We start from the raw sequence: 21,003 nt of genomic DNA on the forward strand, positions 1-21,003 counted from the left end.
GTGGGTAACTAAACCCCACTGTGATGGAATTTAGACCTCGATAATCAATGCACGGACGCAGACCTCCCTCCTTCTTCTTCACAAAAAAGAAGCTCGAGGAGACGGGTGATGCAGAGGGCCGAATGTAAACCTGTCTCAGCGATTCAGCGACATATGTCTCCATAGCCACTGTCTCCTCCTGGGACAATGGGTAAACGTGACTCCTAGGAAGTGCAGCGTTCTCCAGGAGGTCTATCCTCGACGATGAGGAGGTCCCCTCGACGATGGGGTGGTAATTGGGTCGCCTTCCTCTTACTGAAGGCGATAGCCAAATCGGCATATTCAGAGGGAATGCGCACGGTGGAAACCTGGTCTGGACTCTCCACCGTAGTCGCACCAACGGAAACTCCTATACACCTGCCTGAACACTCCTCTGACCACCCTCTAAGAGCCCCCTGTCGCCATGAAATCACCGGGTTGTGCTGAGGTAGCCAGGTAATTCCCAACACCACTGGAAACGCAGGTGAATCGATAAGGAATAGACTAATCCGTTCCTTATGACCCCCCTGCGTTACCATGTCCAGTGTCACCGTGGCCTCCCTGACCACTCCTGACCCTAATGGTCGGCTAACTAAGGAGTGCACGGGCAAAGGTAGGTCTAACAAAACCAGGGGAATCCCTAGCCTTAATGCGAGCCCACAATCCATGAAGTTCCCAGCTGCGCCTGAATCGACTAGCGCCTTATGCTGTAGAGAGGGAGAAAACCTATTTTCCTGGGTTAACACAAACATATGACCGACAGTAAGCTCTGGGTGAGTTTGGTGCTGACTCACCTGGGGTGACCGAGTGGTGCTCCGCCTGCCCTCCCGACTCCCAGACGAGCTCCTCCAGCACCGGTCGGCCGTGTGTCCTTGCCGACCACAACTGGTGCAGGAGGAGACTCCTCCTCTGGTCCCCCTCGATGCAGCCCCCCCTAACTCTATTGGGGTGGGAGCAGGAGGGCCTGGGGGTGGAACCAACAGGGCCTGTTCCGGACACCCGCGGGCAGCCAGCAGGTTGTCCAGACGAATGGACGTCTATGAGTTCATCCAAGGTGAGGGTGGTGTCCCGACAAGCTAGCTCCCTGCGGAAGTCCTCCCTGAGGCTACATCGGTAGTGGTCTATCAAAGCCCTGTCGTTCCACCCCGCTCCTGCGGCCAAGGTCCGGACCACCAGGGAAAAGTCCTGCGCGCTCCTCGTCTCCTGTAGCAGGTGGAACAGCCGTTCACCTGCCGCCCGACCCTCTGGTGGGTGATCGAACACAGCTCGGAATCGGCGGGTGAACTCGGGGTAGTGATCCCTCGCCGAGTCTGGGCCATTCCACACTGCTTTAGCCCACTCCAGGGCTCGTCCCATCAGACAGGAGACGAGGACGCTCACACTCTCCTCCCCTGAGGGAGTAGGACGGACGGTTGCCAGGTATAGTTCCAGTTGGAGGAGGAACCCATGACACCCAGCCGCCATCCCATCATACTCCCTAGGGAGCGCCAGACGCAGGGCCCGGAGCCAGATGCTGAAACAGGGGTGCTGGTAGAGGGGATACTGGAGATGAGGTGTGAAGGCCACTCCGCTCCCATCGGTCCATCATCAGATCCATTGCCGGTCCTATTCGGTGGAGAACAGTGGTGTGATGGAGGACCCTCTCCTCCATCGACGGGAGAGGAGGTGCGGCTGCTCCTGCTGATTCCATTTAAAAAGGTGCGGGATTCTGTCACGCGGGACTAGGTGTGTGAGGTAAGAATCAGGCGCAGAGAGTTCCAAGGGAGAAGTGCACTTTAATGTGGCACCAAAATACAATGCCCAAAACACAGGGTGCGAAAATTACGGACCAACCCAAAGCACAGGGTACCCGGTCCGGAGCACGAACACACCCAACAACACAACACGTAACACTAGAATAATCCCGCACAAAACAAGGGCTGGTTTACTAGCCTTAAATAAGGACGCCCACCAGGAAAACATAATAGGACACGTGCAACTAATAAGACAAAACAAACAGAAAAGGGAAAAGGGATCGGTGGCACCTAGTAGGCCGAACAGGTAGGGGAGCCAACTTTGGCGGAAGTCGTGACATAATAATTGCTAGTGACTTATTTGACCAGTTATATCCCATTTTTGGCAAGCTATGAAAATCCTGGAAAGTCATGGTGTGTGCATCACCTGCGTGTGTGCCAGGGGGCTATTGCCAGATGAGAGACAATTTCGCAGCAGGTAAAATAATGATATATAACAGACTAAATAGATAGCCAATTAAACAATGTGTGTAATTTGGCTAGTTATCTCGCTAGTGTAACTATTTAGCTATTACCATTCATTAATGTAATTGTCCTGTCCGATGTCCTAAAATAACTTTGCACTGGCACTCGTGTATAACCACAAATGGCCAGCCAACACACAGTTGATGAAACGAATGCAGCATACTCCGATTGTAAAACCAACTCTCAAGTGCTCAAAACTGGCTAGGATTATCCTCTATTCAATCCTGGCCATGTAATTCTGACAAAGTAAAAAAGTATTATTAGAATAGCCTAATTGACAAGTAACTCCTAAGCTGTCAAGATCTCCTCTGAACACTGAATATTTTAATCTTAGTTAGCTACTTCACCCACTTTAGCAATTTGATCCCTGGTTCATTGAATGAGGGATTTTTTTTATAAAGACATCAAATGTATTTGTCTGTAATTGTAATGTTGTAAGGTGGCCAACTCTCATTCTGGAGAGTCCACGAGAGCTACTGTGCGTGCAGGCTTTTGCTCCAGCCCTGCTCGAACACACCACATTGTAAAAAAACACACAAAAAAACAGGACCTTGATAAGCTAAATCTGGTGTGTTTGAGCAGGGTTGGATAAAAATCCTGCACATCAAGTAGCTCTCTAGATGGAGGGTTGAAGGACCACGTGTTTTATACAGTAGCCTATCAGTGCATTATTTTACTTTGTAGGGGGATAATTAAGAGCCTTGCTCAAGGCCACACCGGCAGGAGATATAATACATAGTATCAGAGACCAGCAGCCTTCCATTGTCAATACCAGTGATAATATTTAAGGATATTTTGTGAAGTGGTTCCTTGTATCATACAACACAATTTTCAGGCATATTTTGGCCCATGGTATTACAGACCTTTTTTTGAATTGAGGTTTCAGACAAGTAAAAAATCTGTCCTACTTACAAGTGGCTAAAAAAGTTAATGTCAAGCCCTGTTAAGGTAAAAATGAAAGGAGAGTGGTTGGTAACGTGAACGTCTTCGATTCTCATCATGGACAATTTTAGCTAATTAGCAACTTTGCAACTACTTACTACGTTTGAGCTACTTAGCATGTTAGCTAACACTAACTCCTAACTTTAATCCCAACCCTTAGCCTAGCTAACGGTGGTAACAACAAATTGGAATGCGTAACATATCATACGTTTTTGAAATTCGTGGCATATTGTAGGAATTGCATTTCGTAACATCATATGAAATGGATGATGGACATCCAGAAATTGATACATACCATATGAAACGTAACATATCAAACTAAACATAGTGTCTCGGATTTAATTACACAGTTATACAAATTAGTTCTATCGATCTCTATGGTTGATACACAAGTTTATATTTTAGCTAACAACAGTTTCGGTTATTTCCGCTGGTCTTCGATTCTATTCGTAAACTGATACGTTTGCATCTGTTTCGGATATGTTCGGGAGCTTTCGACATGGTCGGTAACGGTCGTTGTGTTCAAATCTTCAGAGCTACTTCTGGCCTGGATACTGAAATAAGAAAGGAACTGAAGAAAGAGGGAAACAAAAAACAGTGGACGAGAGAAGGAGCCTGACAACGGAATGACGGTGCTGCAGGAACCTGTTCAGGTAAAGAAGTAGTTTGCTATACCAAGAAGAGAACGGTCACATGCAGGACGAGGAATGTATTGTGGCCTGCATGGTTACCTCCCTACCAGAAAGGTCCACTACTGCTACACCGAGGCCTGAGAAGAAATGGTTTGGCCTAGCCAGCTAGCATTCTCCGAGTAGTTGCTTCGTTGTTAAAATCGGTAAACTAGTGCCTGTTATTCAATATATACCACACATGGGTACTCTTTAGAACGGCCACTGTCAGCCAGGTATACGACATTAGATAGCGGTAGATGCCAGCTAACTAGGTGCTCAGTCATTAGCCATATTTAGCTAACGACATTAACTCGCTACTAGTTAAGGAGCCTCAACGTTTGTTTTTAAATTATCTGGTTAATGTTAGTAATCTAGTTAGCTACTGGAAAACTAGACTAACAACTTGCTAACTTTAGCTAATTAACGTTACTAACTTAGACTGACAGTAAAGTGAGTTTTTCAGATAACGTTATCTAAATTAACTAAAGTTAGTTAGCTAAACATTACAGCTGATCAGATTGATGATGGTTGACATTATTTCGATGTCATTCTCCCTGTAAAATAACATTAGCTAACGCCAAAGTCGTTAAGCTAGCATCTAAGTTAGCTAGTATGTCGACCAAGGTTTAAGTTATTTCAGATTGTATTGTAAAATGGGCATTTTGACAGCTGAATTGAACATATTGAAAACCATTGGCTAGTTAGCTAACTACTCAGTGCTAGCTAGCTACATGGATAACTGCTGCCTGCATTGACATAGCGTTTGAACATTTGATGCAGCTAGCTACTTGCCATTTACCGTAACCTTAAACATCATCAGATCTGACATAGCCAAGTAACGTTACCTCAACTAACAGCCAAGTACCTACATTTGAGTTGAGGTACTTAGCTAGACGTTACATTGCTACGTTATCCAATGGCCACAGATGTTGGTATTGATATCGAACGACGAAATAACGTTAGCTAAATGTTTGACACTTACCACGAAAAACTGAAATTCGCCTAAGCCCTAGACCAGTGAAAGCCCCCCCAAATGTAAGATAGCATTGTCTGCCCGTCGAATGTAACTAGCTAATGGTTGTTTGCTGTGTCAACATTTCATAGCCATATAGCTAACAGCCAGCCATAAGATTGAATAGTTCGCTATAATATTCAAAGAATGTATTATCAACGCATGTGCTTATTGACTGATTAGGTCATTGATTATTAGTGAGTTGTAAAGCTTGCTGTCAGAGCCACCACCAGATCAGACAATCATAGTAGGCTGTATGACAATATGTAGAGATGCAGATGTGTTTGTCTCCCTGTGTCTAGGCTGCTGTTTGGCATGCACTAAACCACTATGCCTACAGAGATGCCGTGTTCCTGGCCGAGAGACTATATGCTGAAGGTAATGAAATCTACCCCTCATGACTTAAGAAGATCCTGTCCATGCTGCAGTACAGCTGAGCTCCTCCTCTTTCAGCTTAACATTACTGTGCAGACAACTGTACAGTTCCGCCTGATTGCTTTAATCCACACATATACCCCTGAAAGGTTTTGACATGATGGTGGCTTGTGGGGCCTGACTGACACATGCAAAACAGGTTTTGGAACACATTGTCATTTCTTATAGAATAGCCTGTAGGCTGCTGTTGCTTTAATGTGGAACGCAAACCACTGCAGTGGGCTATTAGGCTATAGCGTAGATGTGAGTCGATCAAAATAACATGTCAAGTATGAAAATTGGTCACATGCCAAAATGAATCTAATGCTGTCAGTGCAAGTATGAAAATGTCGGCGCCAAATTAATAAAATGTATATTTATAACTCAGTCATCTGGGATTGTGCTTTTGGTGTTTGTGTCAGGGTATGTATCTGTATGTTAATTTAAGCGCAAATTATGCAAATGCCTATTATTTGGATGCATCTCTTATCCTCCTCACAGTGCATTCGGAGGAGGCCCTCTTTCTGTTAGCCACATGCTACTATCGTTCGGGAAAGGCCTACAAGGCATACCGCCTTCTCAAGGGGCACAGCTGCACAACGCCACAATGCAAATACCTCCTCGCCAAGTGCTGTGTGGAACTGAGCAAGTAAGGATGTTATTTTGTTTCTGGTGTTTTAGGTCTCATAGCTATGACATTGTGCATGCTTTGAATGCAGAATGTCTGGATAGCTCCTTCCTCTGACCCCTGTATGCTCACATCAGTGGTCCGGTCCTCTTCTCTTTCCAGGCTTGCAGAGGGAGAGCAGATCCTGACAGGGGGGGTCCTGAACAAACAGAAGAGCCAGGAGGACATCGTCACAGAGTTTGGAGACTCTGCCTGTTTCACATTGTCCCTATTGGGGCAAATCTATTGGTAGGATAACCATGTTCATTACTTCATTGTTGACCAATCTAAAGCATGTTCGGGTAAAGTTTTCAATTGATTCTTGATTGCTTGTGTGCTAGCAATCACATAGCAATAGCTAATGTTTTACTATGCAACTGAGTGATAGATGTTGCACCCTAGTGAAGAGGGTTGGGCGTAGCAGTGCCTTGATGTTTGTTTGTCGCGATGGGCTCGTTTATTGTATCCTGAAGGAAACCTTGTTGATTCATCTTCCCGTGGTGTTGCTAATGAATTAAAGGGAGCAGAAATTGAGAATTGGAGAGGAGGCATGTCTGTGAATGACATTTGGATGTTACCTTGGTCAATTCAAATGGACTATTTGAATGCAGGAAGGGGCTGCAGCAGCCTCCTAAGCAGAGGATGTCCTTTTCTACAGAGATACTGTATTTAGAACATGATGTAAGCTCAGCCAGTGGGCTAGAATCTCCGAGCATTTAATTATCACTTAGTCGTGAACGTCATGTTACAATTTAGACATGCATGAACCACAATCAAAATGCTGTTGTCTCAATTTCTAAGGTTTAACCATATCAGAAATCAGACTCTAAACAACAACATGGTATGCTGGTATATTTCACAGTGCTGTTGCATTATTACTGTGTGATGTCAGGAAAACCAATGTAGCGGTTAAGCAAAGGTAATTGGTCTGGTTCTCTAACATGTGTGACCGTAATACAACCATAAATGCACAGCGAGTGGTTGCTTCCTCTTATAAATTAGATTTGAGGTACAGGAACAAGCTAATCCTGACAGATATTAGCTGGAATGTTCTGAATTAGATTAACGTAACCAGGCGCTATGTGTTTTGTTGTGTGATTGCACGTTCGTGCCTGTCACCCACATGCGTCACTCTATCGAGAAGATAATTTTCTTCTTCCTTCTGTCTGTGCAGCAAAACGGATCGTCTGGCCAAAGGTTCTGAATGTTATCAGAAGAGCCTGAGTATGAATCCTTTCCTGTGGTCTCCCTTTGAGTCCCTCTGTCAGATCGGTGAGTCAGTCAATCAGCTGGGATGGGTGGGTGGTAGGGTAGTTAGTTATATAATGCATGTTAAGATGATAGAGTACAATATGTATTTGCATTAAAAATAGTTTGATTCACTCGTCATTGTAAGACAAAAATGTGAAACTTACACTGGTCCTTATCCCATGCATGATGGCGGATCCAAATCTAATTCCCTGACCAGTGCTCAGGCTCAAATCCACTCTATTCCCTCCCCCTGTTCTTAAGCTGATTGTATTAACCTGTATCTTTGTTGTCAGGCGATCGGCCGGACCCAGAGCAGATCTTCAGACTGACGTCCCTGCAGTTCTTTAGCGGTGGGAGTGGAGCCCCTCCCCTGTTCCCTATCAGCCCTGCCCACACACCAAGCCACAACATGCCCCACCGCCAGGTGGACACGGTGCTCATGGAGACGCCCCAGGACACCTTAGTACGTCCTTTCAACTCTCCCTCCCCCTGTCCTTTTAAACCCAGTATTCCTGTTCATATTTTTCTAAGGCCAGGTTTGGCTGTCTTTACAATGATGGCTTGCATTGCATTGGTGCCAAGATGAGTGTTTGACCTGGTGTTTGGTTAGGACTGTGGAAGAAGGTGATCGGTGAACACTAGGGGTGTAACAGTAAACTTATTCTTACTGAACTGTTTGGTACGGGGACCTTGGTTCGGTCTGCAATGTGAACCCAAATGTATATATTTGTTTTTGTGTGTTTGTGTGTGTGTGTACACACACTACCGTTCAAAAGCTTTGGGTCACATAGAAATATCCTTGTTTTTGAAAGAAAAGCACTTTTTTTGTCCATTTAAACTAACATAAATTGATAGGAAATACAGTGTAGCCATTGTTAATGTTGTAAATGACTATTGTAGCTGGAAATTACTGATAAAAAAAAAATAAAAATGGAATATCTACATAGGTGTACAGAGGCCCATTATCAGCAACCATGACTCCTGTGTTTCGATGGCACGTTGTTAGCCAATCCATGTTTATCATTTTAAAAGGCTAATTGATCATTAGAAAACCCTTTTGCAATTCTTTTAGCACAGCTGAAGACTGTTGTTCTGATTTAATGAAGCAGTAAAACTGGCCTTAGACTAGTTGAGTATCTGGATCATCAGCATTTGTGGGTTCGATTACAGGTTCAAAATGGGTAGAAACAAATAACTTTCTTCTGAAACTCGTCAGTCTATTCATGTTCTGAGAAATGAAGGCTATTCTATGCGAGAAATTGGCAAGAAACTGAAGATTGCGTACAATGCTGTGTACTACTCCCTTCACAGAACAGCGCAAACAGGCTCTAACAAGAATAGAAAGAGTGGGAGGCCCTGGTGCACAACTGAGCAAGAGGACAAGTACATTGGAGTGTCTAGTTTGAGACACATCCTCAACTGGCAGCTTCATTAAATAGTACCTGAAAAAAAACACCCATCTCATTGTCAACAGTGAAGAGGCGACTCTGGGATACTGGCCTTCTAGGCAGAGTTCCTCTGTCCAGTGTCTGTGTTCTTTTCCCCATCTTAATCTTTTCTTTTTATTGACCAGTCTAAAATATGGCTTTTTCTTTTCTTCTAGAAGGCCAGCATCCCGGAATCGCCTCTTCACTGTTGACATTGAGACTGGTGTTTTGCGGGTACTATTTAATGAAGCTGCCAGTTGAGGACTTGAGGTGTCTGTTTCTCAAACTAAACACTCTAATGTACTTGTCCTCTTGCTCAGTTGTGCACCGGGGCCTCCCACTCTTTCCATTCTGGTTAGAGCCAGTTTGCGCTGTTCTGTGAAGGGAGTAGTACACAACGTTGTACGAGATCTTCAATTTCTTGCCAATTTCTCGAGTGGAATAACCTTCATTTCTCAGAACAAGAATTGACTGACGAGTTTCAGAAGAAAGTTATTTGTTTCTAGCCATTTTGAGCCTGCAATCAAACCCACAAATACTGACGCTCCAGATACTCAACTAGTCTAAAGAAGGCCAGTTTATTGCTTCTTTAATCAGAACAACAGTTTTCCGCTGTGCTAACATAATTGCAAAAGGTTTTTCTAATGATCAATTAGCCTTTTTAAATGATAAACTCGGATTAGCTAACACAACGTGCCATTGGAACACAGGAGTGATGGATGCTGATAATGGGCCTTTGTACGCCAATGTAGATTTTCCATTAAAAATCCGCTGTTTCCAGCTACAATAGTCATTTACAACATTAACAATGTCTACACTGTATTGCTGATCAATTTTACGTTATTTTAATGGGGGAAAAAATGTGCTTTTCTTTCAAAAACAAGGACATTTCTAAGTGACCCCCAAATTTTTACCCGTAGTGTGTATATACACACAGCACCAGCCAAATTTGGACACCTACTCATTCAAGGGTTTTAATTTATTTTTTACTATTTTCTACAGTGTAGAATAACAGTGATGACAAACTTTGAAATAACACGTGTAATAAAGTAGTAATTAAACAAATCGAAATATATTTGAGATTCTTCAATGTAGTGCCTTAGACCGCTGCGCCACTCGGGAGGCCCCAGGACCTCTAATTTTTGAGTTAACCTGGAAAAACTAAATGAAACCAGGTAAAAAAAAAAAATGAAACAGATTTTATAGGGCCCTACATTATATGGCTCGTGATCTGTTCCTGGGTTAGTTTGACATCTTTTGCCAACACTAAAATTATCTACAGTAACGTTTGGCATTTAATTTTCCGCTGTACCGAACCGTGACCCAAAAACCGCAATATGTACTGAACTGGGGGTTTGGTGAACCATTACACCCCTAATGAACGCTTTATGATAAATGGCACTTCACAAGCAAAAACCACAGTTCTTTCTATAAACCTGCCTATCCAAATATGCAATGAAGAACTGACAACTGCTGTCTTGTTCCCTTTCCCTCCCCTGTAGGAATTAAACAGACTGAACCTGGAGTCTTCCAACTCAAAGTACTCGTCTCTGAACACAGACTCCACCATGTCCTACATTGACTCGTCTGTCATCTCCCCGGACACCGTAGGGCCTCTGGGTACAGGCAGCTCCCTGCTATCCAAACAAGTGCAGAACAAACCCAAGAGTGGGCGCAGTCTACTGGGGGGACCGGCAGCACTCAGCCCCCTAACGCCCAGGTACTGGTGGTCTCACCCTGTACACACACATAAGATGTTTTTTCTCAGTAGAGGCTCTATTACATGTGTTGGGCTGTTTTATCATAAGTGGATTGACACAGGCACGCATTATTTATCTGCTCATAAGTGTCGTGTGGCGGGATTCTATGTGTGTTGAGGCACTCCCACATGTTTCCCTCTTTGACTACTTTTTCAGTGTCATTATGTAGGGTGTCCAAAAATGCACTTTGGTGATTAAATTTCACTTCCTTATGTTTATAAAATACATTTTACCAAGACAAATTTGATTATTCATGTTCTAAATCTTTCAGTTGGTCTTTTAACATATCAAAAAAGTCACATTTTGTAACCTAATACATCTGTTAATAAGCACTAAGTTTTGTTGAGATAGCGGTGAAGGTTCCTCATAACTTAAGGATTTAGCATTTTGTGGTTGTTGTCTTCAAAGTTGTTTCCGCGGGTCGCAAAAAGCTAAATTAGCATAACACGAGCTGAATTGAATGTAAAAGGCTTTGAAGGTAAAAGCTTGGAACACACTCAATGCTCCATTGACATTTCACAGAGATACGTTTGTTTTTGTGAGAAATCTTTGAAGTAGAGCAGGAATTTCACATTTAATACAAAAAGTTCATACTAAAATATGGAAGCATTACATATGTCTCAAAATCGATATCTATCTTACCTATTGTTTTATGTCCTGTGGATTTTATAAGAAAGATGATGAGTTAAACGGTGAGCCTGTCAGTTTACCTTATTAATTCTTGCACAGCATCCAGCCTAGCAGACACAATGCTATTTTCCTGTATTTTGACCTCTTCTGCTCTAGCCTCCATTGATTTAGTCATCATTCAAGGGTGAAAACTCTAACATTTGAATGGATTATGATAGAGACATGAGATTTGGAGCATTGGTTTTCTTAGAGGAGTATCTGCCCAATTTAATGTTATTTTACCCATTGGTCAAAATATGCATTTTTAATTGGACACCCTACATTATAGAGGCATATGCATTGGCAGCGATCACTCCGCTAGTAATTTGTCCATGGCGTTGAAAATTGTAGTCAAGTAACATTATCTAGGTTATAATTTGATATTGTGCACCTGGCTGCAGTACTACATACTGGTCTCTTCATTCATTCATTCATTCATCCTCCAACTCCATTGTCCACTAGCCTGTAATTAGGGAGACTGTAATGATAACTGGCTTCAGACGACGTCTTGATTACTGCTTTTCCTGTCCTCTACGACGGTTTTGTTCTGTGAGGGCTTTTCTACTTGCGTTAAAGGCTTCTCTGGTACTGCAACTGGATGTAAATGGCCTCCATGGAGACTTTTGGATGATATGTTAAATTATACAGAGCTGAATAAGTCAACAATGTAGATGAGATTCAAATGGATTCTCAGTGTATGATCTTATTCCCAGTTTTGGAATCTTGCCCCTGGAGCCCAGCCCAGGGGACCCCTTGTATCTGCAGAACTACTCTCACAGTGGCTCGGGGATGGAGCCACCCCCTCCCGGAGTCCCACCAAAGAAGGTACGCACGCGTCATCGCTATATTGAAGACAACACGCCAACCGCTATGTGGCTCTCCTATTTGGAGCGTTGATCGAAGAGCAACACACTGTGTGTAAAAATTGTTATATGCATGCTGAATAGAAAACATTTCAACTTCAGAGGAAATTCCTTTAATTTCAGTGTTGGATTGAACAATGGAGGTCAAAGATGTTTTGTTAGAATTTTTTAAAATGTATTTTTAAATAGCTTTGTTCCCACTTTTCCCTCTTCAGTCTGTAGCGAGAATCAGCCAGCCGGGGACGAAGTCGGTGTTTGCACAGAGTGGCAACAGCAGGGAGATCATCCCCATCTCCTTCAACCAGACTCAGACCACTGCCCCCCCACAGACCAGGTATGTGCTCTTTACAAGGCCCATATGGACCCATGTTTACAGTATGGAAATGCAGAGATATTGCCAAAAAAGACAGCTGTCCTCACAATACTTGTTTATTTTCAGTGAGAATTCATGCAGGGTGAAATTATGTAATGTTATGAAATTGTGATCCATACTTGTTTTGAGTTAAGTGTTGTGCTTTAAACTTGAAACACTGCAGCATTTTTGCTTTGTCAAAATGTCACTCATGGCATTGGTGTTCTCTGTGCTAGTGGTTGTCTAAGTATGAAGACCTGATGACCATTGTTGTGCTCTGTTTGTCTGTGCCTACTGTAGTACTACGCCTCAAGTGCTGAGCCCCACAATCGCTGCTCCCCCCAACGTGCAGCCCAGACGGAGCTCCAGACTCTTCACCAGTGCCAGCTCTACTGCCAAGGTAACATAGAAGAGACTCAGCATTTGAGTGGATTTTTCCTTTAAACATATAACCAAATACTGGAATTGAGATGGACAGTAGGATTTGTGGTGTGTCATTTGAACCAGAAAAACAAAAACATCTGTTTGCTCTCAAGTCTAGCATTTTAAGTAGTATTATATTTTTGAGCAGAGATTTCATTTTATATGTATTATTTTGTTCTATATAGAATAGAGGTTGGCACTGGGCTGTGCTGCTGAGATTCTTGGCAAAGATGTTATTTTTCCTATTACCAAATATCAAAAGGGGGGGGTGGGGGGGGCAGACATGGTTCTGATGTTAGCAGAGGTCTTTGAAATGCTAAACACAAACAAACATTCCTCAACAGGAGAATAGCAAGAAGCTGAAAATGAAGTTCCCCACCAAAATCCCCAACCGGAAGACCAAGTCAAAAATGGGCAAGGGAGGCATCACCCCATCCAACCTGAACGAGAGCATTGAGATCCTCAAGCTGGACTCGTCCATGACAGACGGGAAAGTCAATATGGGCTCTCCTCAGTTCCAGGCCTTCAGTCTGCAGAAGGCTGCTGCAGGTGAGCTGGGACACTGTTAGAATCAACTCTCACACTTTGACTTTCAGTCTTCTTTGCCTGACCATAAAGATGTAGGGATACACTGCCATTAAAAACAAATTATGTCAAAGTAATGCAGTAGTTTTCTGACTTTTTTTTATTAAGTTGCTGTTATAATTGTACTACATTTCTATAGTCTTATTAGCCACCTTGTCATATGATATCCTTACAAAGATGCCATCACAAGTCCTTATCTCCAAACCCCTTTTTTCCCTCTGTGTTCCAGATGGCCTGATGTCGCTGATGCGAGACATCGGCCGGGGGTACCTGGCCCTCTGCTCTTACAATTGTAAGGAGGCTATCAGCATCCTGAGCCAGCTGCCCTCCCATCACTACAATACAGGGTGGGTCCTGGGACAGATCGGCAGGGCCCACTTTGAGCTGGCCGAATACATGCAGGTAAGGGAGAGCCTTCTTTTGCTAGGTTCATCTTTCATACATAAAACAGGGATTGTGGGCATCTGAAGCTAGATGTGCTCCTTTCCTTACTACAATTCCACAGGGTTAAGACTGTCAAATGGATGCAAAGAATGGTCGAGGGCTGTGCATGGTGGCTTTTGCTACTTCTCAATGGCTCGATTAGAAACTTTTCTCACTATTCGCCTCCTGTCCCATCCCTGCAGGCGGAGAGGATCTTCTCAGAGGTGCGGCGCATCGAGAGCTACCGGGTGGAGGGCATGGAGATTTACTCCACCACCCTTTGGCACTTGCAGAAGGACGTGGCCCTGTCGGCCCTGTCCAAAGACCTCACCGACATGGACAAGAATTCACCAGAGGTACGTAGTTAACTAACACACTGGGACAAACAGTTGCATGTACCGTATCCACATGTCCTGGACTAAAAAGTATGTTCAATTGAGACTTTTCCATTGGGAATTGCTTACAAGTGATTCTGTCTTGGAGTATGGTTGCCTTTAATTTAAAATATCCATATTTTTGCTCCTCTTCTATTCCTTCCCTCCTCCCCAACTCTTTCTCTCTCTTTGTCCCCTTAGGCATGGTGCGTGGCTGGTAACTGTTTCAGTCTGCAGAGGGAGCATGACATTGCCATTAAGTTCTTCCAGCGTGCCATCCAGGTGAACCCGGGCTTTGCCTACGCCTACACGTTGCTAGGCCATGAGTTTGTCCTCACAGAGGAGCTGGAGAAGGCTCTGGCCTGCTTCCGTAACGCCATCAGAGTCAACACACGCCACTACAATGCCTGGTGAGTTAGTGCACAACCTTGGAGTGATAGTGGATGTGACAAAATCTGAATTACAATCGTAATAGATGTGAAAATGCTCTATTGTGGTTGAGAATGAAACGACTGAACAAATGAACAACGAAACAGCACAGCAAGTAATTGAAGGAAATAGGTTTTGATTATGTTTTACCGGTAATTGGGACATGCGTAAATACCAACAAAATAACTTTTTGGTTTTCGTGTGTGTGTTTCAACTAACTGTACTAAAATGCTTAAAAGGCCGCTAAAATTGTAAATGTCAGTATTGGTTTTTTTGGCACGGAAAATATTGGATATCTATCGGCCAGAAATGTCATATCGGTGCATCCATATAATTGGTAATTCCCCAAAATATCAGGTTTTAAAATCACAGCTGGCCTGTTACATTGTTTGCTGCCTCCATTCGGGATGCATCGTTTCAGTTTCAATGACTCAATATAAAAACGGATGAATGTAACTAAGATTTGGAATGTCAATACAATCAAACTAGCAACGGAATGATCACAAGTCCATTATAACGTGGCCAATAGGCTAGCACATCTATTTATGTAGCAAGCTAAAAACATGGAGCCTAATGCTAGCTAGCTAGGATGTCATGCCATTGGAGGAGTGAGTAAGTGACCCCCCACTCCCCTCATATCGTTTTTCGGGTGGCTATACAAAGCTAGAGATGCAGGTGTCATTTGGTTAGCTAGCAAGAACTTGAATGACTGTTATACAGTTAGCCAGAGTGAATTTGCGAATGCAAGAGATATGCTATCTACTCTAATTTCAGAGTACTCTCGTCTGAGTATGCCAGAGCGCAGACAACCGATGAATTTACAAACGCACAACACCTACTGAATATGACCGGTGTCAGTAAACATAGGCAAAAAAATTTTTTATAGTTAGTCAAGAATGCTCCAGATAACATGTAACCAGCTCTTCTACGGCAAGTAAAATGGTCAGAGTGAGGTGTTCTCACATTTGTGTCTGGAAGTAGCTAGTTAGCAAACTAGCAAACTTTAGCCAGTTAGCTTAGGTGCAACCATGCATTGGCAGGCAAGCTGCAGAAGGACAAGGATATAATTCCCCATTGTTTAGCTGAAAAAGTTTGAGAGTGTTTATCTAATGTTCCTTCATTAGATTTGATCTCCTCTTGCTCTGGCTAGCATTAGTTGTTGGTCTTGTTGATGTGCATAACTGAGGGAGAGAGCCTACCTTTTCATGGTTGTTTGATCAATAGAAATAAAGTTCCCAAATGTAAGAGGACTCCTGTGTTGTTTACATATTTGCAGAAATCCATCCGGATGTATTTTGTGGCTTTTGGCGAATGCGTTCTAATGATCTAAAGTTGCGCTGTTACAACTGCCTGTAAACACAGTCCAGTTCAAAGTGAATGATTGCAGGCCCATGTAGCAAATGGCATGTTTATAGAAAGGTCTACTGTAGCTCTGATTGGCTATAGCGCACCAGTCTGTGTAGATTCCGGTCCTGGACAAGACATGTTTTTATTCATTTTTATTAACTGCAGGGACTATTTATTAATTGTCCAAATGCACGGCCGCTTTCCCACTTTATATTGCTATAGAATTTACACAAATGCCTTAGTATACGTAATTCCCAAACATTCTAAGAATTTATGAAACGTGAAAATGACCAGTGGTTGCTTGTCAGAATGTAAGTGTCATTCTTCCTAGTGTGTATATGAACAGATTTGTATACGATTTTATGTCGCTAAATTGCTGTCAGTTCCACTTTAAATGCAACACTGTTTCTCACACAAATTATTTTCAAAGAGTTGGCTAACAGCAAGCGCGCAACAATAAAACTTATTCTTGAGTTATTCTTGAAAAGGGAGAAGCTAACAAATTAGCAACAACATCCTCTATGATAACACCTACTGCAGCCGCAGCAAACTAGCCGCCGAAAAAAGCTAGCTAGCTAGACCGTGGGAAAACTACTGCTCGCTATTGCGCAGAAGTGCAGACGTTTCGGTATGTTTTTGTAAAAAAAAGTCCCACTCATTAAGTCAATGTGATTGGTTGATTTCATTGTCACTACAAATTTTTTCCCTATTACAGTTGAATAGCAGAAGCCTTTTTCTAACTTCTGATGGTCTAGTCAATGGCTGACTTAGCTAGGTAGATTTATTTCCCCAGAGACCAGCAAAGAAATCCTGATTTTGAATTTTTTTTCCTCAGCAGCGTTAATTCGTTTTCTTTCCAACAAAAACTGAAGAGATTAAATCAAACTCCATTGAAAATAATAGAATTAGCATTATTATAATCATAATTGTATAAATCCTTAGCCTGTAGAAGGCCCATTGTTCCCCACTGTGTTTGTGTTAGTAATTATTTTTAGATTGGCTCTATTTTTCCCCAGTATGCATTTTTTTTTTTCACTATTCTGAATATCTAAAGAATCCATATGTTCTGAAATATGAACACAGAAATACTGGACATTTTGAACTCTTATGGTGGGGATTTGACAAAATTACAGTCATGGTCTTGAATTGGACTCTGGTCTTGACTATGTCTCGGTCCCTTTGTCCCCCTCCCAGTCTCGACTCGGTCTCGCTTAACACAGCACTGTATTACCTTAATGCAGATTAAAGCTAAAACGTTGTGTTTTGATGTTGGTGAATAATTCAGGATTATGGGAGAAACTTGTTCTCATCTCTCTTTCTATCTCTCCATCTCCAGGTATGGCTTGGGGATGATCTACTATAAGCAGGAGAAATTCAACCTGGCAGAGATTCACTTCAAGAAGGCACTTAGCATCAACCCTCAGAGTTCTGTGCTCCTCTGCCACATCGGAGTGGTGAGTGGCCCACTACACTCCGTCTCTTTCAGCTCACTCAGTCTGTCAGGGCACTTCAAGACATTGCATGCAGATTTTTTTTTAACCATCTTTATGTTTTAGAAAACTACTTATAAATCATATGCATTATTGTTACTATTTTCAAAGCCTGTAGTATTTTACATTTTGTACTTGAGTCATATTTCTCCAATGTTCTTTATGGCACTAACTAACGTGCTCCATGTTTCCTGTTGTTTCCACACAGGTTCAGCATGCACTGAAGAAGTCTGACCATGCTTTAGAAACCCTGAATAGAGCGATCAACATAGACCCCAAGAACCCTCTATGCAAATTCCACAGGGCCTCCATCCTCTTCGCTAATGAAAAGTACAAGGTAGGTCCATATGGCATTTCACAAGCAAACACCGACTAACCTACTTTTCAGCACAATTCCTCTTCTTCCGTATTAATATTATCATTGTTCACTGTATTTTCTATTGGTTAAGTCTAAGCAAACAGTTTTTTGTGATCCCTATTCAGGCGGCTCTTCAAGAGCTGGAAGAGCTGAAACAAATAGTGCCCAAAGAGTCCCTTGTTTACTTTTTAATAGGAAAGGTAAGCAAATGTAAACTTATTTTCTTTGTGGGGATTACGAGGAAAGGAGCTGACCATAAGAGAAGAATTTACAGTCACTTTGATATTCGTACTCAATAATAGACCACTTTACACTCACCTCTCAAATCTCATATAGTCTGACTTTGTGCAATAGACTAAATAGCTATGAGATGTTTATGACATCAAATTTTATTTGTCACATGCGCCGAATATAACAGGTGTAGTGTAGACTTTACCGTGAAATGCTTACTTACGAGCCCTTAACCAACAATGCAGAGTTTTTAAAAAGTAAGAAACATTTGCTAAATAAACTAAAGGAGAAATAGTAACCCAATAAAATAACAATGAGACTATATACAAAATGTACTGGTACCGAGTCAATGTGCAGGGGTTCGGGTAAGTTGAGGTAATTGTGGGGATTTAGTGACATATTTCCTAGTTTACGAATGTATTCATATGGATGGTGTGTCCTGCTCTAATCATGCTTTCTTCCCTATTGCTCCCCTCAGGTGTATAAGAAGCTGGGCCAGACCCACTTGGCATTGATGAATTTCTCCTGGGCAATGGACCTGGATCCCAAAGGAGCCAACAATCAGATCAAAGAGGCCATAGACAAGAGGTACCTCCCTGACGACGAGGAGCCTGTCACTGAGGACTACCCCTATGACTCAGGTACAACCACTGTGACTGCCATGACCAACTGACACATGGCTTTGACCATTTAGTTCCCTGTTAATGATGGCAATGACTTGTACATTTGTTATGAGTTGCATAATTTATGAATGCAAAATATTTGACAGCCTTAAAATTAAACATTGAGTACTAGTAGTAAATAATTGAGTCAATACACGTCCGAATTTGAATAGTATATGTGAAACACTCCATAAAGGTGTAGCCAAGTGGCCTACCACTAAAGTACATATCATAGGGCGAGAATGCCAATATGGTCAGGTTTCTGTCTCTGTATTTGTTACTTCAAGAAGGAAGCTGAAAAATGTCACTGTCAGGAGCCATGCTTTGACCTCTAACCTCCATCTTGTCCCCAGCAGCTGAGGTGGAGGAGTCGCAGGAGAGCAGTATGACCGACGCAGATGACACACAGCTCCACACTGCCGAGAGCGACGAGGTCCTGTAACTCACCTGCCCCTACCCCTCCACCCCGACCCCTCTTTTGGACTTAAAAACCATGCCAACCTGGAGCCAACCGCTGGACTCCAGCATTAAAGAGGAAGAGGAAAAAAAGGAAAACAAACTGCTGCTAATACAGTACCTCCGATTTATTTTCATCATCTGCTATTTCTTGGTTTCGTTTTCTTCTACCCCTACACACACCACTACCACCACCATCCTCGTCCTTCTCCTGTCATGCCTTAGTCCTCACTGGCTTATCATTCTCGTCGGCTCCCATGCAGCCATGTGTGGACATTTTTTTATTTTCTGGTTTGTTTTTCCTAGAATACCTCATCAGCACCACATTGCCCCATCAGTGCTGATTTTGAATGTCCTACCCCTCATCATTGAAAGACATCACTTTCGCTTCTTTTAGGTTTGGAGCGCTGCGCTCATGCCCTCGGAAGAAAAATAAACAACAAACATTCATGGAAGTTCCTGTCTTAATGTTTAGGGTTTTTTTATGTTCTTTTTATCAGCTTTACTCTGAATAAACACTTGTGTTATAGCCTGTAACTCTTTGGTTCCTCTCTCCTGGTTGGTCTGTGATTAAATGTATGGGAGAGAAATGAGGACAAGCACATTTCTCGCCTTTTCTCTGGGGCGTTGGGATGTCCAAGGTGTTCCAACCATGGCCCGGCAAGTTTCAGCTAAAGCAGACAGATAATATCTCCTACTTGAGATCTAGCAATGACAGATGTCTCGATCACAGATGAATAAATAAAAGTGACATTTAACCATGTTTGTTTTAGAAGTGCCTCTTATTGACAACGATATGAGAAGCCAGTGGTTCATCAACCTGTCAACAAGATTTGATGTGCAGTTCTTTTGAGGTGATTCATCATGAAATACTTCTAGAAACAAATGTGCTAAAATATGATAATCATCCACAGGTTTAGCCTGAGTGTCGGTCTGTTTGAACTATCATGCCAACTAGTTGTCATTCGCCGTACCAAACATTTGGCTTGACAATTACATGAATGGAGTTGGAAAGACCACAAACTGATCTTGCACAAGGCTACCACAGGTTGGTCCTCACTGACCACATTAATACAAGGTATGATGACGGGGATTAAATGCCCAGTTTCAATATTTGGATGCATCTGGTCTAGAATTAATCAACCAAACATCCAAGTGTGTGTTTGGGGAATTCCGCATTGATTCTATGTGTATGTATACAATGTTTCTTGATGTGCTTCTTAACGTACAGTTGGGAAAGGCAATCTCAGTGCCACATTCAGAAATATTGCCCCATATCAAGGAGTTTAAATGCCTTTCCTAAAGTTTTGGTCCTTTTTTTTCTCTAAGGCAAACAACTTAATTTGTCCTCAGCACAGCCAGGATAAAATATTATGTTCTCATTTTGCAAGTGCTTTGGGATATTAATTTAAAATGTGTTCTGTCTTTGGGGATAATGTCTGTTCATGTATATATGTGCTATTCATTTTAAGGATATTTGAGATTATAGAATAAACTACTTTAAACATGTCCTCTATTTGACTGCCTTGTGCTCCCCCAAAATGTGATGTCAATAAATGTAAGACTTGTTGGCTGCGTCTGCCGACAAACACCCGATAAGACAATGTATCTTAGTAGATGCTGATCAGAGTAAATTGGACAATGATTGGGGAACTGAACAACAGTTTATAGCCTAGTTTAAATTAAGTATGGATTTATATCACAAGTCTCAATTAATTGCATTGAGAACACTGATTAGTTCATGATTTCTAAGTGGGGGGAAACCAGTATTGTTTCAGGACAGGAGATGAAGATAACTCAGTGGTTCTGACAGCAGTGGGAAGATATTTTCACAATTGAGGACCTAGATCAGAGAAGAACTGGGATGAGCATCTGCTGTATCCTTGCCCTCACTGGCATACCAGGACATTGCATCTGACGT

General features: G+C 42.5%; 1 protein-coding gene across 4 annotated transcripts; it reads left to right on the forward strand.

Moving 5' to 3' along the window:
- The first annotated feature begins 3,133 nt into the window (after positions 1–3,133).
- cdc27 (cell division cycle 27) lies at positions 3,134–20,591 on the forward strand. 4 transcript variants are annotated; one of them, XM_021624575.3, is made up of 20 exons: positions 3,134–3,224; positions 3,753–3,871; positions 5,204–5,279; positions 5,817–5,964; positions 6,106–6,231; positions 7,157–7,254; positions 7,527–7,696; positions 10,163–10,380; positions 11,803–11,914; positions 12,168–12,286; positions 12,605–12,704; positions 13,072–13,276; positions 13,542–13,714; positions 13,939–14,091; positions 14,311–14,519; positions 17,222–17,339; positions 17,584–17,712; positions 17,859–17,933; positions 18,443–18,605; positions 18,980–20,591. In XM_021624575.3, the coding sequence occupies exons 2-20, from the start codon at positions 3,845–3,847 to the stop codon at positions 19,066–19,068; spliced, it is 2,508 nt and encodes an 835-aa protein (XP_021480250.1). In that variant the 5' UTR covers positions 3,134–3,224; positions 3,753–3,844; the 3' UTR covers positions 19,069–20,591. The 4 variants fall into 4 exon arrangements, with proteins under 4 accessions (XP_021480250.1, XP_090049216.1, XP_036793983.1 ...); XM_090193090.1 differs by having other exon boundaries at positions 18,983–20,591; XM_036938088.2 differs by lacking the exon at positions 3,134–3,224 and having other exon boundaries at positions 3,571–3,871.
- The last annotated feature ends 412 nt before the right edge of the window (positions 20,592–21,003 follow it).

This window comes from Oncorhynchus mykiss, chromosome 12 (assembly GCF_057628025.1).
Source record: "Oncorhynchus mykiss isolate SJ-2025 chromosome 12, ASM5762802v1, whole genome shotgun sequence".
NCBI lineage: Eukaryota > Metazoa > Chordata > Actinopteri > Salmoniformes > Salmonidae > Oncorhynchus > Oncorhynchus mykiss.